Raw genomic sequence first — 14,401 nt, 5'->3', positions numbered from 1 at the left:
AATAGACCCATTACTCCCATCAAATAGACCTATTATTACGTTCAAATAAACCCAAAATAAAGTATTAATCACAAAAAAGGGTCTCACATCAGCGATGATTTTTAAATTGAGGACTAAACACACATGCTTCAGAATTAAGCTTTCTTCACTGAAGAAATTAAAATAATCTCTAATGTGAATTTAAGGCACCTGGTGTGGGGAGCCTCATTGTTTGTTTTTTTGTTTTCACCTCAAAATTAGGAGCCAATTTAGTCCCAAATAACCAGGTGACACGAGTTAACTGTGTGATTAAGTGCAGAGTAACATCGATTTACCCGACCAATCAAAGGCCCATCACTCAGATATATAACCAGTAAGAAAGAACCGATTAGAACGGAACACAAATCTAGAAGCTATAAATAAATATGCAGTCAGACCAAAGCCTGGTAAAATATTTATCTGAAATACTTTCACCAATTTAGGCACTAGTAAAATTCCTTTACTTATTCCTTGGAGTAGTTTCACTTTTAAAAGGAAAATATTTCCACCAAAACTTTTATACAAGTACTTTTTGATGGGTAAATACAGTAGTACTTTTCTGACGTTTCACTGAAAATTCTCAGGGATCTGAACTTTTCAAAATCGTTCTGCCATCTAAGAGTCTGAATATGAAGCATCAGCATGTTTGAGTCAGAGTTCCTGGCGAGTGTAGAGTGAAACTGTGTGGTGTACAGGAAGGGGCGGCACCCGTACGCTGACATCTCTGCCTAAACCCCGCACAGGGAAACCGCGGTCAGCAGGACTCAGCCAACGGAGGCGGTTTCAGAAACTCAGCTGGACTTTCTCACATCGCTAAGCGAGACGGGGGCCGGCTGGCCTCTCTGAGACAAACAGAGAGGCCCGAGTGTGCCGTGGCTCTCTGAGACACGCTGTGGCTTTCTGTTTCGGTGCTGCTGGGCCTCTCTCGGCTGTCACAACCACAGCCAGCCGCAGGAAATTTGGGCCGAAAGCACGCGCGTCATGTTCTGCATCTGGGCGTTAGGAATGACCAAAGAGCCAGTGTCACGGCGGTGTGTGTGTGTGTGTGTGTGTGTGTATGTTCACGTGTGTGTACGCGAGCACGTGCGCGTGCATGCGTGAACGTGTGTGTGTGTGTGTGTGTGCACGCGTGCATATGTGTGTGTGTGTGTGTGTGTGTGTGTGCACGCGTGCATATGTGTGTGTGTGTGTGTGTGTGTCTAAACACTAAGACACATGACCGCTTCCTGCGCTACTTCCTCTTTTTTGTCCCTGAAAGTCGCACCCCGCCCACACTGGTACAGCGAGACTGGGGAAGACAAGAACCAGGGGCCAAAACACCCTCCGAGATGACACAGCATTACAGTAGCGAGTCTGTCACTGCAACTACTGCGGTGAACTCCATTTCCCATGAGCCTCCCCTAAACTCACCCCCTCCCCCATTCAATTAATAAAACATTAATTGAACAGGAAAATCCAGGCAAGACAGTTCAGTTACTTTATAGTTACAGAACAGCACAGCAAATAAAAAAATTTTCATCTGAGTTCAGAAATACTGAAAAGATGTAAAGAAGCCATACATCCTTTCAGCATTTCTGGAAGAAAGCACTCAGAAAAACAGGTGGAAAAATCTGGAAGCGCAGGAACTAAGCGGAGTAACTCTGTCCTCCTGACATACACCGGCACTGCACCTCACGTTCTGTGCACACAGATCAAACCGGTACAAACCGGTACCAAGACCCTTTCCCACTGGTCTGGATGAACGCAGGTGCTTTCTGGGGCCACAGGGAGGAGCCTCTGCCGCTGGGAGCCAGCGGCGGCTTCCCTATTGGTTAATCGAACTGTCTGTCTCAGTGTGCCGGTTCTCCCCCCCCCCCGACACTCCCTCTGTTCCTTGTGAGCTGCAATCTAAGTCCCGACTAAAACACACCAGAGAAACGGACAAAGCTATCGAGCTAACCCAAATTATCTGCTAAAAACAGAATTATGGACAAATTCAAAGATTTTAATTCTGTTATATATCACAGACTTGCCAAATACATGGCATGACTTCGTTGAAGGACCTTCAGCACGTATGTTTGGATTCGCTGTTATCGAACAGAGATGTCCTCGCTTGCTTGCCTACAGGATTTGGCAAAATTTTAATTTTTCAAGCGTGGCCTACGGTGTGCAGTCTGCTATCAAATAAATACCCAGAAAAATGGCCAGAAGAAGCACTGGTTTTGATTGTTTGCCCGATACAATCAATACAATCATTTTCCCCAAATAGTGGCGAACTGATGCGGGTCTGTGGAAAAGTTTGCCTCCGGTAATGTTTTCCGGTGCACGTTTCAGACCACGCCTGGCCAAAACACTCTGATTGGTTGGGAAAATACAACTATCCCAGGAAGGTTGCCTCCTTCGTTTATGCCTAGAACGTCAAGGCATCGGCCAGCTCTGCTGAACAAAGTGAAAAAAGAGACTGGCTCGCGAGGCTACTTTCCCACTGAAGGGCTCATATGTTCAGCCCCAGTGTGTTCAGCTCTGCGGGTGCAAGGCCGTAGCCTTGCCTAACATCTCTACGGTAACCCAGGCATTCACCGTGACGTCTCTACGGTAACCCAGGCATTCACCGTGACGTCTCTACGGCAACCCCGGCATTCACCGTGACGTCTCTACGGTAACCCAGGCATTCACCGTGACGTCTCTACGGTAACGGTAACCCAGGCATTCACCGTGACGTCTCTACGGCAACCCCGGCATTCACCGTGACGTCTCTACGGTAACCCAGGCATTCACCATGACGTCTCCACGGTAACCCAGGCATTCACCTTGATGTCGGAGGAGTTGTTGGCCGCCATGTAGATGTGGAAGGAGGAGGCGGCGGCGCGGGTGCCCAGCTCGCGGTACACCAGCACCACGCCGTGGTGCTCCGCGGGCTGCGGCGTGCGCACTATGGGCCCCACCGGCGACAGCGACGTCACCCGCCACCTCACGCGGTTACCCGAGTGATCCGCCGACGGCTCCACCAGGCCCCGCCCACTCTTCACGTGCAGCACGCTGAAGGTCACCTCGCCGTCCTGGCCTGAGAGACACAACCGCAGGACAGCGGCAGGGAGGGAGGGATGGAGGGAAGGATGGAGGGGTGGAGAGGGGGAGAGGGAGAGAGGGAGGGATAGTGGAAAGGGAGAATTGATGGGTGGATATTTCATATGACTTGGACTGTACTATCCAGCTGTATAAAACCCTATTTTCTGAACAGATCTTTACTAAACTGGGTTTAAATGATGCTTTTACTGTGTATGTTATACTCTGTGTAAAATATACATACACAAAATTTCATGATTGCTCTTATTATTATTGTGTGGGAGGAGTCTAGAACCTCCAGGCACAGCGAATGGGGGACACAGATGGGAGGAGTCTGGGTTCAAGCCCCGCCCTTACCGGCCAGGCACAGCGAATGGGGGACACAGATGGGAGGAGTTTGGGCTCAAGCCCCGCCCTTACCAGCCAGGCACAGCGAATGGGGGACACAGATGGGAGGAGTCTGGGCTCGAGCCCCGCCCTTACCGGCCAGGCACAGCAAATGGGGGACACAGATGGGAGGAGTCTGGGCTCGAGCCCCGCCCTTACCGGCCAGGCACAGCGAATGGGGGAACTGGATGGACGTTAGGATGGACGGGTCACAGTCCACGTCGAAGATGGGGCCAGCAAACTTCCAGGAGTCCTTCAGGTACGCCCCAAACTTGCTCCAGGACAGGACGGAGTAGCGTACCTGGGCCTTCTGGGTAACCTCAAACACCAGGCCGGTGACGGAGCACTCGTACGTGCCCTCGCCGTCCAGCAGCGCCCTGCCGAAACGCAGGAGGCGGTGAGACACACCGCACACCGCGTCCCCACAAACGCTGTGACCGACAAATCTCTCAACTCCATTACCAGCCCGCTGCCCAACGCGGTGTTACTCATCAGCAGACCAAGATGGAGCTGCTTCAGCAAACACACAGCAGGGCTCAGGTTAAATTCAGTTTATTCAGGAAATGTATTACACACAAATTATTTATTTAAATGCTCATTTATTTAATTGGAAAATGGCAAAGAACAGAGTGAGAGACACAGGAAAAAGGAGAGATCTGGGACAACCCACCCCCCCCTTCATCAGAGTCTCTATTCCAGGGCTGAGACATTTTTACTCAATTTTTCAGCAGAAATGATAGTGGGGGGGGGGGGGAAGAGAGAGAGAGAGAGGCAGAGAGAGAGAGGGAGAGAGAGATGTACAGCTGAAAGGAGAGTATGGGAAGGGAGTAGATGACAGAGAGAGAGAGGCAGAGAGATGTAGGGAGAGAGAGAGAGAGAGAGAGAGAGAGAGAGAGAGGGAGAGAGAGGTGTACAGCTGAAAGGAGAGTATGGGAAGGGAGTAGATGAGTTTGCTCCATATGGTGGGAAAGAAGAGAAGCTGCACACAGTGAGCAGGAGGAATAACAGAGCGGAGCGTTTTGGGAGAGGTGGCACTCACAGCAGTCTGCCGCGCGAGATTCTCCTCGGAGTTACGCGCTCGAACCCCCGGTCCTGCGACAGCAAGAAGCACACTGGATCTGAACCCGCACACTACTCCCCAAAACACAGCACACTGGATCTGAACCCGCACACTCCTCCCCAAAACACAGCACACTGGATCTGAACCCGCACACTCCTCCCCAAAACACAGCACACTGGATCTGAACCCGCACACTCCTCCCCAAAACACAGCACACTGGATCTGAACCCGCACACTTCTCCCCAAAACACAGCACACTGGATCTGAACCCGCACACTCCTCCCCAAAACACAGCACACTGGATCTGAACCCGCACACTCCTCCCCAAAACACAGCACACTCCTCCCCAAAACACAGCACACTCATCCAAATGTCCGTACTATTCCCGGACATCAGAGGTGAATTTAGCCAGAGTCTGGCATCTCAAAACCTTTGCACTTTTAACAAGATTCCTAGTCCTATCACCCACTACAAGACAACACAGGGACTGGCTGAGAACAGAATCACACGCATCTTTAGACAGACATGTGGCATAATTACAGTCAGTGTGTTGGTTATGAAGCAGAACACTAACAATGCATTAAAGTCACTTAATGTTAGAGGCCATTACTGACTCATCCTATTAAATCAGTGAGCCCTGGAAATCCAACACAATCTGCTGAAAACATGCATTTACATTTTATGACAATTTAACACAGTGCATCTCGGTTATTTGCAATTTGGACCGTCGTTGAGGGAGGTGTTAATTTTCCACAAATGGTTTAGTTTTGAACCTGGTCACACACCAGTGCCCCCTGCTGGGCAGTGAGCCCAAAACGGACCACAGCATCCAAATAAAACGACCTTTAACCTTTAACCTTTAGCGATCTGCAGATGAGCCCTGTTGTAGGGGAGAGGGGAAGGGCGTACCTGAACGAGCTGGCATTTCTCGCAGCAGAGTGGGGGACTGGCTTCTGAAACACACAAGGGGGGGGGGGGGGAGATTGAGACTCTTATTTAAAAAGGGGGGCGGTCCATTACCCCGGCCTCAGTCTCCCACACGGGCCCATTAACTCAAATCTCCTCTGATGGTCATTCATGCGTTTAAACTGCTGTCTGCCCCAGACCCTCGCCAAGGCTGGCTTCACTGTGGCAGAAGTAAAACAGGATTTTCTTTTTCTCCTAACATAATTAGGGATTAGAAACGGGACAGGAGGAGGCTTGGGCCGGCATACCTGTCCCGTCTGGACCCGGCCCCTCTGTGCTGGTTTCCGGAACAGGATCCTGGTCTGTTAAAACCAGAGGCAGAGGCGATGTAAACAACCGAAACCACATGCGGCTCCAAAGGGCTCCGTCCCGCTCCTCAGCGAGTCCACCCCCCCCCCCTCGCTAAAGTGATTACACCCCCACCCACCGCCCAGAACAAACTCCCTCTTTATTCCCCCTCAGCCACTGCTGAACCCCACCAATCCGCCCCGTGGATTTAGGAACTGAGCTGAATTGATTCTGTTCTCACCATGTCCAAAACCTCCAACATCAGAGTTTTCTTTCTCTAGAAGAAAGGGAAAAGAATAAAACAGATAAAAATAGCAGCATAACTGACAGCTGAGTGAAGATCATCATCTTTCGAAACACCCATAATGGAATTCAAGCCTGTCCTGTTCGCTCCAACTCAGACACCAGGGGGCGCACTGTCAGGCACAGAAGTGGACAGGGACAGGTTTGCAGTGCTGGGGTCTGCTCTCACTGTAGATCTAAGACACGCCCACAGAGTTGCACCCTATCTGGAAAGCAGTCTGCTGCCCAATCCTGGCTCAGATACACCCAGATAAATCTGCATCTTTGGGGATTGAGCTCTAAAGATCCAGGAGGGTGTGTGTGTGAATCCCACGCTGAAAGGGTACCCTGGAGGTGAAGGATGAAGAACACCTTTACCTTCCTCTTTGTCATCCTCGGCGGCATCCCCGTCTGCTGAGACAGAGAGAGAGAGAGAGAGAGAGAGAGAGAGAGAGAGAAACAAAGTTTTAAAAACAGAGAGGGAGAGAGAGAAAGACAGAGGGTTTTAAAAGTGGAGAGAGAAAGACAGAGGGTTTTAAAAGTGGAGAGAGAAAGGGAGTGGGTTCTAACAGTGGAGAGGTGGGGCAGTTTCAGGCTGAGGGTCTGTGGATTTAACTTCTATCCTAAAACCTCCCAGAACTCTCACCTGAGCACTCATCCTCCGAGCTTTCCTCTGTGGAGGCCTCTGTGTTTTCTGTCAAAAGATGCAGAACAAAGTAAAGCCAGAGTATAGCAGCGTGGAGCAGAGTAACGCCAGAGTATAGCAGCGTGGAGCAGAGTAAAGCCAGAGTATAGCAGCGTAGAGCAGAGTAAAGCCAGAGTATAACAGAGTACAGCCAGAGTATAGCAGCGTGGAGCAGAGTAACGCCAGAGTATAGCAGCGTGGAGCAGAGTAAAGCCAGAGTATAACAGAGTACAGCCAGAGTATAGCAGCGTGGAGCAGAGTAACGCCAGAGTATAGCAGCGTGGAGCAGAGTACAGCCAGAGTATAGCAGCGTGGAGCAGAGTACAGCCAGAGTATAGCAGCGTGGAGCAGAGTACAGCCAGAGTATAGCAGCATGGAGCAGAGTACAGCCAGAGTATAGCAGCGTGGAGCAGAGTACAGCCAGAGTATAGCAGCGTGGAGCAGAGTACAGCCAGAGTATAGCAGCGTGGAGCAGAGTAAAGCCAGAGTATAGCAGCGTGGAGCAGAGTACAGCCAGAGTATAACAGCATGGAGCAGAGTACAGCCAGAGTATAGCAGCATGGAGCAGAGTAAAGCCAGAGTATAGCAGAGTGGAGCAGAGTACAGCCAGAGTATAACAGAGTGGAGCCAGGGTATAGCAGTGATTTTATTTTATTTTTTTCCCTGGAAACATATGCAGAAATTATACATTTTATGATTATATGTACACATGCCACTAGAGAAAATTGTTGGCTCGTCCAAAATAAAAATAACCCGTTTCCTAACCTTTCTTTAAGCTGCTGAACACAGCCGTGAACTTGCCTAAACCGTCAGACTTACCGTTTTCTGAACCCTAACCATAATTTGAGGCCTAAATCCTAATTGAAGCCATAGGTACATTTGAAAACTTCAGAACAACCATTTAAAATGGATGAAAAACAAGCTAAATATCACAAATACAATAATACAAATGCAAAATAATATGTTTGAGGTCATTTACATTTTTTTTAAAAAGTTATCCCTTGGCTCATTCAAAATCATTAACAAACCCATGTTCTAACCTGCATAACTGCACATACAACTGCACATAATCTGCGCATACATCTGCGCATCATACCATACTCCTCAGGCCAATGGCTTCAACAGTCACTACTCCGCACTTCAGAAACGACCTGTGGGAAGTCCACACGCACCTGAGCTGCTGCTGCTTTCGTTTTCAGCCACATTTCCTGTTTTAAACATAAATAAAAATTCAGAAATTACATTCTGTCAGATGAGGCACAGTTGTGGTAGTAGCGGGGGGGGGGGGGTGTGATCTTACCAGTAACAGACGCTCAGGTCTGAAGGTCAAACTGGCTGTGATTCACAAAAAAGCACAGATCTGGCCTTGCCAGGAAGGGAGGTCATCGTCCAAAATCTCTACACAACCCAAACTTACCCGGGACTGCTATGCTTTCTTACAGGACAGGGGTCAAACTCCACTCTCCAGTACCAACCCAAAACTCCACCCCTGCTCATGAACCCTTCCCACAGGGCATTGGCCTGCTCCCGATGCTCTTATCTACCATCAAACCACACAAATATCCAGAGCGTTTTCTCATTTATTCCTGCCGCCCCCCCCACCAGAGATCTATAATCTCCACGTTTCTAACCGGTGTCCCCACAGGAAGAACAGGAGGAAGTGTGAATCTGGCTTAAATATTCACCATTCAGGACCAAAAGCAGGGTTTTCTTACAAGGAGAAGCAGAGTGCATACTGCAGTTACAGCAGTGCCTTATAACCTGCCGTAATTCCTCTGGAACATAGACAAACAGCGCCATCTAGTGGGGAGGAATGTCCCATTCTTAAAACTGTAAAATAGTAGAGTCCGCCTACCTTTCTGATCTGGTGGTGAAATGTCCCTGTCACTGCAGAGAAAAAGAGGAAAGAAAAAACACATTTGATTCATTCATCACTCGTTGACGGAGAGAGAGAGAGAGAGTGAGAGCGAGACAGAGAGAGAGCACATCATCGAAAGGGTGGCAGGAGGAAAGAGGTGTACACCTGTAGGATCCGAGGAGAAGGGGAGGGAGAGAATAGATGAGCTTGATGTGTACAGTAGACTCAATTTTACTTATTAGTCTTCACCAGTGTTTTAGCCTGACCTCAGTTAGGGTTACGGTTAGGGTTAGGGATCCCAGAGACCTGCATGTGTTTCCCAGCATAATGAGTTTATATCTGTATGCGTTTCCCAGCATAATGAGTTTATATCTGTATGCGTTTCCCAGCATAATGAGTTTATATCTGTATTTGTTTCCCAGCATAATGAGTTTATATCTGCATATCAGCTGAAGAGTGCCAGCACTCCTCACTAAAATAAAGAATCTGAATCATTTTATTGTAATTTATAACAAGGCTCCTCAATAAATAGCCCTTCAGACACTATAAACATTTATTGATCAATTTAATTTTATTAGATGAGGTTTTTTATAGACCTGACTGTTGGATTTGACATATATATGTTGAGCCCTGTTTAATTGAAGAGACTTAAGATGGCTCATTGGTTCCATATGCACAGCATTTCAGGGGTTCAATTCCTTTACTTTTTCATTTTGGTATCTCCCATCTCACTCGGCCAGCCGATTGGTCACGCCCCCTGTGCACACGCACGCTCACGCACGCTCCGGCTCGAGAGCGAAGACGATCCGCGGTTCAGCCAGCTGCCTCTTCTCACACCGCAGCCACACGCTGAGCGGAGGAGGAGGAGACCCAATCATACGCGAGCGCAGGGAACAGGCCAATAGAGGTGCTTTCTGAATCCCGCCCACATATCCCCCGGGCAAGCCAATGGAGCAGGGCAGGGCTGCTGGCCTCAGTCAGAACCGGTACAGACCAGTACAGACCGGTACAGACCGGTACAGGCTGGATTTGACCCAGACAGCAGCACTCACTCATGCGCTGCAAGCAGCACTAGAGAGGGAGGGGGAGGTGTAGAGATAGAGATGGAGGGAGAGGTGTAGAGATAGAGATGGAGGGAGAGGTGTAGAGATAGAGATGGAGGGAGGTGTAGAGAGGGAGAGATGGAGGGATAGGTGTAGAGATAGAGATGGAGGGAGGTGTAGAGAGGGAGAGATGGAGGGATAGGTGTAGAGATAGAGATGGAGGGAGAGGTGTAGAGATAGAGATGGAGGGAGGTGTAGAGAGGGAGAGATGGAGGGATAGGTGTAGAGATAGAGAGATGGAGGGAGAGGTGTAGAGAGGGAGAGATAGAGGGAGAGGTGTAGAGAGAGAGAGAGATGAGGGAGGTGTAGCGAGCGAGAGATAGAGGGATGGGGTGCAGAGATCGAGATGGAGGGAGGTGTAGAGAGAGGGATGGAGGGAGAGGTGTAGAGAGAGATGGAGGGAGGTGTAGAGATAGAGAGATGGAGGGAGATGTGTAGAGAGAGATGGAGGGAGAGGTGTAGAGAGAGAGATGGAGGGAGAGGTGTAGAGATAGAGATGGAGGGAGGTGTACAGATAAAGATAGAGGGAGGTGTAGAGATAGAGAGATGGAGGGAGGTGTACAGATAGAGAGATGGAGGGAGAGGTGTAGAGATAGAGATGGAGGGAGGTGTAGAGATAGAGAGATAGAGGGATGGGGTGTAGAGATAGAGATGGAGGGAGGTGTACAGATAGAGAGATGGAGGGAGATGTGTAGAGAGAGATGGAGGGAGGTGTAGAGATAGAGAGATGGAGGGAGAGGCGTAGAAGAGCTGGAAGGCCTGCACACTCTGTCCGAGGCTCTTCCGATGAGTCATCCGCCTCTTCCCCTGCCCAGGAGCACAATAACAGGATGTAGGCCACCTGCCAGTTGCCCCCACCCCCCCCCCACCACTCGCTTCAGTCCTCTGGAAACCCCCCACCCCCACCCTGTGCCCCACCCTGACCCACTTTAATCCCTCTTATCCTCAAGGCCAAACCAACAATAAAACTCACTGAGAACCACTCCACAAAGGCCTGGACTGGGTAACACCATATCCAACCTCACTCAGAACCACTCCACCAAGGCCTGGACTGGGTAACACCATATCCAGCCTCCCTGAGAACCACTCCACCAAGGCCTGGACTGGGTAACACCATATCCAACCTCACTCAGAATCACTCCACCAAGGCCAGGACTGGGTAACACCATATTCAGGAAGCAAAGGATGAAATAAATGCAGGAAGGAATATAATATGGCCTGTTAATAGCACAGTGATTGGACCAAATCAACAACATACATGTTTATTATACAATACACATGTGTATTAAACATTGCTGTTATTTTTTAAATCTGACTCCTTAAATGGTAATGGTTTTAATAGTCAAACTTATCCTAGTAATTAAAATGTGGGACCGAAGGACTTGAATGGGGCAATATTTTTTTTTTTTTTCTCATGAATGAATAATATATGCAGTGCGATGTGTACTACAGTCACGCGACGGAATCATATTCACCCTAAAGGTGCATCAGTGAGAGCGGCAGAGAGAGCAGGATGCGGGCTGGCTAGTGTTTGCTTCATTGCGTGCGCAGGCAGGTTCAGACAAACAGAAGCCGCTTCTGGCACGAGAGGGAAATAAGAACCGCACAAAGCCTCGTATTACAACCGAAACTCGAAGAACCGGTTTGGCGCTATCCTGAAGTGGGTCACGAATACCGTTTTTAGAAGCAACCAAAAAACACGGCTTAGGCTGGCAACACACAGAGCCTCGCGGTCCAGCAACCTCAGTAAATATTTCAATAGAACCTATTGGAGACAAAGACAACCAACCTCAGCCACAGCGTAGACTGAACTGTTTAAACAAAATCTGATTAAACATCACAGTAAAAAACAGAAGTGCCAGCCTAACAGGTTTAGATAAACAAGGAACCTGTGGTGGTTGTCAAAACACAGAAATAAGAAATAAATAAATAAAAAGGTCTGCTACGTATGCTCAAATTCTCCCTGTGCATTCAGCCGCAGTGAGCACCTATTTTGCCTGTAATATTTGCATGCACATGATGTCCTCATCAGCATATGACAGAGTCAGTGTTCCTATACGAAACGTTCTACTGTGATATAATCTACGAGTGAGCCAGTGTTGGTGTGTACAGCCAGTTAATCGGCAGGGTAACGGGTGTAAACGAAAACTTGCAAAAACACACCGGCCCGCCACCGAGTCAGGAAAGGCAGGCGGATATACCGAGCCTCTACTTTGGCTCCTATCATAAATACTTGTGAAGTAGTAGTAGTTGTCTATATAGGCCAATAGCTCCCTGTACTAGCAGATACTTGTTTGTAGGTCACAGAATGCTTTTGCACAGAAACGCTGCGTCTGTAAATCAACACCCACCCCATCCCCCCATGCGAACGCACTTTATTAAAGGTATTTTATTTCTTTATTAAAAATACCTGGTATGTCAAATTTCAGTATGGTTTTTTTTTTTTTTGTAAATGTACTTGCATAAATAAACTATGTAAATTATGTCACACACAAATGCTATCTTATCTCCTTGGTACTTGAGCTTAATTTTCTGAAAATATTTTGGAAGTTCTTACACACTTACAGACCCAGATTATATATTCATGAAAACAGAGTGACCCAAGTCTCTCCAGTAGGTGAGTAAAGTACAGTGTGTGTGCGTGTGTGTGTGTGTGTGTGCGAGTGTGAGAGAAAGAAATTGAGCTGCAGTTCCGAGGTAGAGACACTGGCTATTTACAGTATGTTAAATAATGCTAGTGAAATAACCCTAGTGGACCACAGTATCTGCCACACTGAAGAACTCAGGGTTAAGTGAATTATCACTTCTACCTCTAATCAGCAGTCATAGGATTCATTCATGCTCCTCAGACGCCAGGTTAGGGTTACACACTCATTTTCTGTCATGGTCTATGGACCCCCTGAAGTAGCCTTGGCCCCCCCATGTATAAAACTCTAGTTACGGCACTGAACTTTAATACCAGAATAATGTCCTGGCACTGTAACGTTTCATTGTTTTAACTCAATCAGTCCGAACTCGGAATGGGAAAGGGGTATCGCTCATTCTCCACAGAGAGGGGAACGAGAAGTGGGTGCGGCTCACACAGTGTCCGGTGCCTACATCGCGCGCGCTGATAACAAGGTTATTGGACACCTACCCCGGAAACGTAGAGAAGTAGGGCTTCTCCACTGCTTCACAATAAACTCCATCTATTATTAATCTGCGAAAACCCAACAATAACCAGGAATACAATCACTGTTTTTTAGTTTTAAATATAAAAAATGAATAAACATTTTGATTAAGCCACTCAAAGTTAACTCGACACAGAAGATAATTCATTCTGGTGCAAAAAAGCTTTCCCCCTTTCCGTTATTTAATCTGCGAACTTGGGTTGATCATTAACAGGCACGCAAGCTAATAGTCAAGCCAGTTAACACGTTAAATAACGATTTGCTTCCTCAACCGATGCATTTTTGTAATATGCGGTTGTGTTTAAAACCTGTCATCTTCCTGCTGTTCAGGCACTTCTTGCACTGGTCCTAATAAATAAATTAAATTAAATTTAAAACTAAGAGACAGCAGGCCCACGGATGGATCTACAGTATGCGGTGTTTCCATCTATGCACACAGGAGCAGGGAAATTTACAAACTGAAGGAAACAGGCTGCATTACTGAAAGACTGGTGACAGATGAGTGTAACGATTTCAGGACGGCACAGGTTACAATGTGGAACCGCTACGACTTATGAACAATCCGCCCGCTGTAGTAACCGATCTTACTGACAGCTTTGCACATTCATTATGGCTGAAATATGACGAACCAATAAAATAAGCAACATAAAATGGGTAATCATACAACATTCCCCGTTCTTTATCATTAAAGCTGACAAACTGACAAGAGGGCAGCTTTGCGCAGCGCCATTAACGTGGCAACAAATAAGGGTGCTTTTCGTTGTCTGAGTACCCCATGCAACAGTAGCAAACCAAGACACCTCCAAAACAAACTAAACTACAGAAGCAGAAAAGGAATTAAATGTGTTTGTCAAAACGATGTTAAGAAATGCTGCACGTGGCCGAAGCAAATTGGTTCGCAGCGGAATTCACTCAGGCTTACCAACCTATTGCACGAAAGCAGAACCTATGCTATACCTAAATATAGACAGAAATACACACTTCCCTTCGCATAGTCAGAATTTGCGCCAGGTGGTCTAGTGATGGGCAATTGTTTTTGGGGTGAAACTCAAATGGGAAACGAATTAGAGTAAACATGTAATCAACAGTTCCGTCATATAGATCATTTAGGCAACTTTCAGTCCGTGAAACGACACGAGCAATGATCAAGATACATTCGTGTGATCGTTGTAATCATAGCTATTGAGTCATAGTTATCTATGATTCAGCCAAACAAAGCAATAATGGCGTCTTCACGTTGCTTTCGCTTTGCGGCTTAGCAACACTGATGCCGGATGGTGCAGCTGCAGTTTAAGGCTGTTTACTGTGAAAGTTTGTTGATTCAAAATAACCTCTTACCTCTCTTCGAAACATTTAGAGGACCCAAAACTCGTCATCTCCGCCACCATTGTCAGTCCACCTTAAGTATGTGAACAAGTTGCGTGATTGTCTTAGCACCGACTTTTAATTTGCAAATAAAAAATGTAAAACACTGACGCGACAGATGTGCGCTTAGATCACACCTGTCCCTTGTAAAGAAACTGAGACGTCATCTCCAAA

General features: G+C 47.5%; 1 protein-coding gene across 2 annotated transcripts in view; it reads right to left on the bottom strand.

Annotated features, from left to right (window-relative positions):
* Positions 1–14,401, bottom strand: part of si:dkeyp-97b10.3 — a 28,047-nt gene that overhangs the window by 13,358 nt on the left and 288 nt on the right. Inside the window, exons 1-11 of one of the 2 annotated variants that reach the window (XM_035386302.1) lie at positions 14,201–14,401; positions 8,587–8,618; positions 7,904–7,939; positions 6,693–6,740; positions 6,425–6,457; positions 6,006–6,041; positions 5,725–5,778; positions 5,420–5,463; positions 4,490–4,542; positions 3,610–3,827; positions 2,808–3,061 (exon numbers count right to left, since the gene is read on the bottom strand). The exon at positions 14,201–14,401 is cut by the window's right edge and continues 288 nt beyond it. In XM_035386302.1, the coding sequence (XP_035242193.1) occupies positions 2,808–3,061; positions 3,610–3,827; positions 4,490–4,542; positions 5,420–5,463; positions 5,725–5,778; positions 6,006–6,041; positions 6,425–6,457; positions 6,693–6,740; positions 7,904–7,939; positions 8,587–8,618; positions 14,201–14,250 (858 nt within the window). In that variant the 5' untranslated portion in view covers positions 14,251–14,401. The remainder of the gene's footprint in view (positions 1–2,807; positions 3,062–3,609; positions 3,828–4,489; positions 4,543–5,419; positions 5,464–5,724; positions 5,779–6,005; positions 6,042–6,424; positions 6,458–6,692; positions 6,741–7,903; positions 7,940–8,586; positions 8,619–14,200) is intronic. The other variant, XM_035386303.1, reaches the window with a different exon arrangement.

Source organism: Anguilla anguilla, chromosome 12 (genome assembly GCF_013347855.1).
Source record: "Anguilla anguilla isolate fAngAng1 chromosome 12, fAngAng1.pri, whole genome shotgun sequence".
Lineage (NCBI taxonomy): Eukaryota > Metazoa > Chordata > Actinopteri > Anguilliformes > Anguillidae > Anguilla > Anguilla anguilla.
This window is presented reverse-complemented; position numbering and strand designations above follow the sequence as displayed.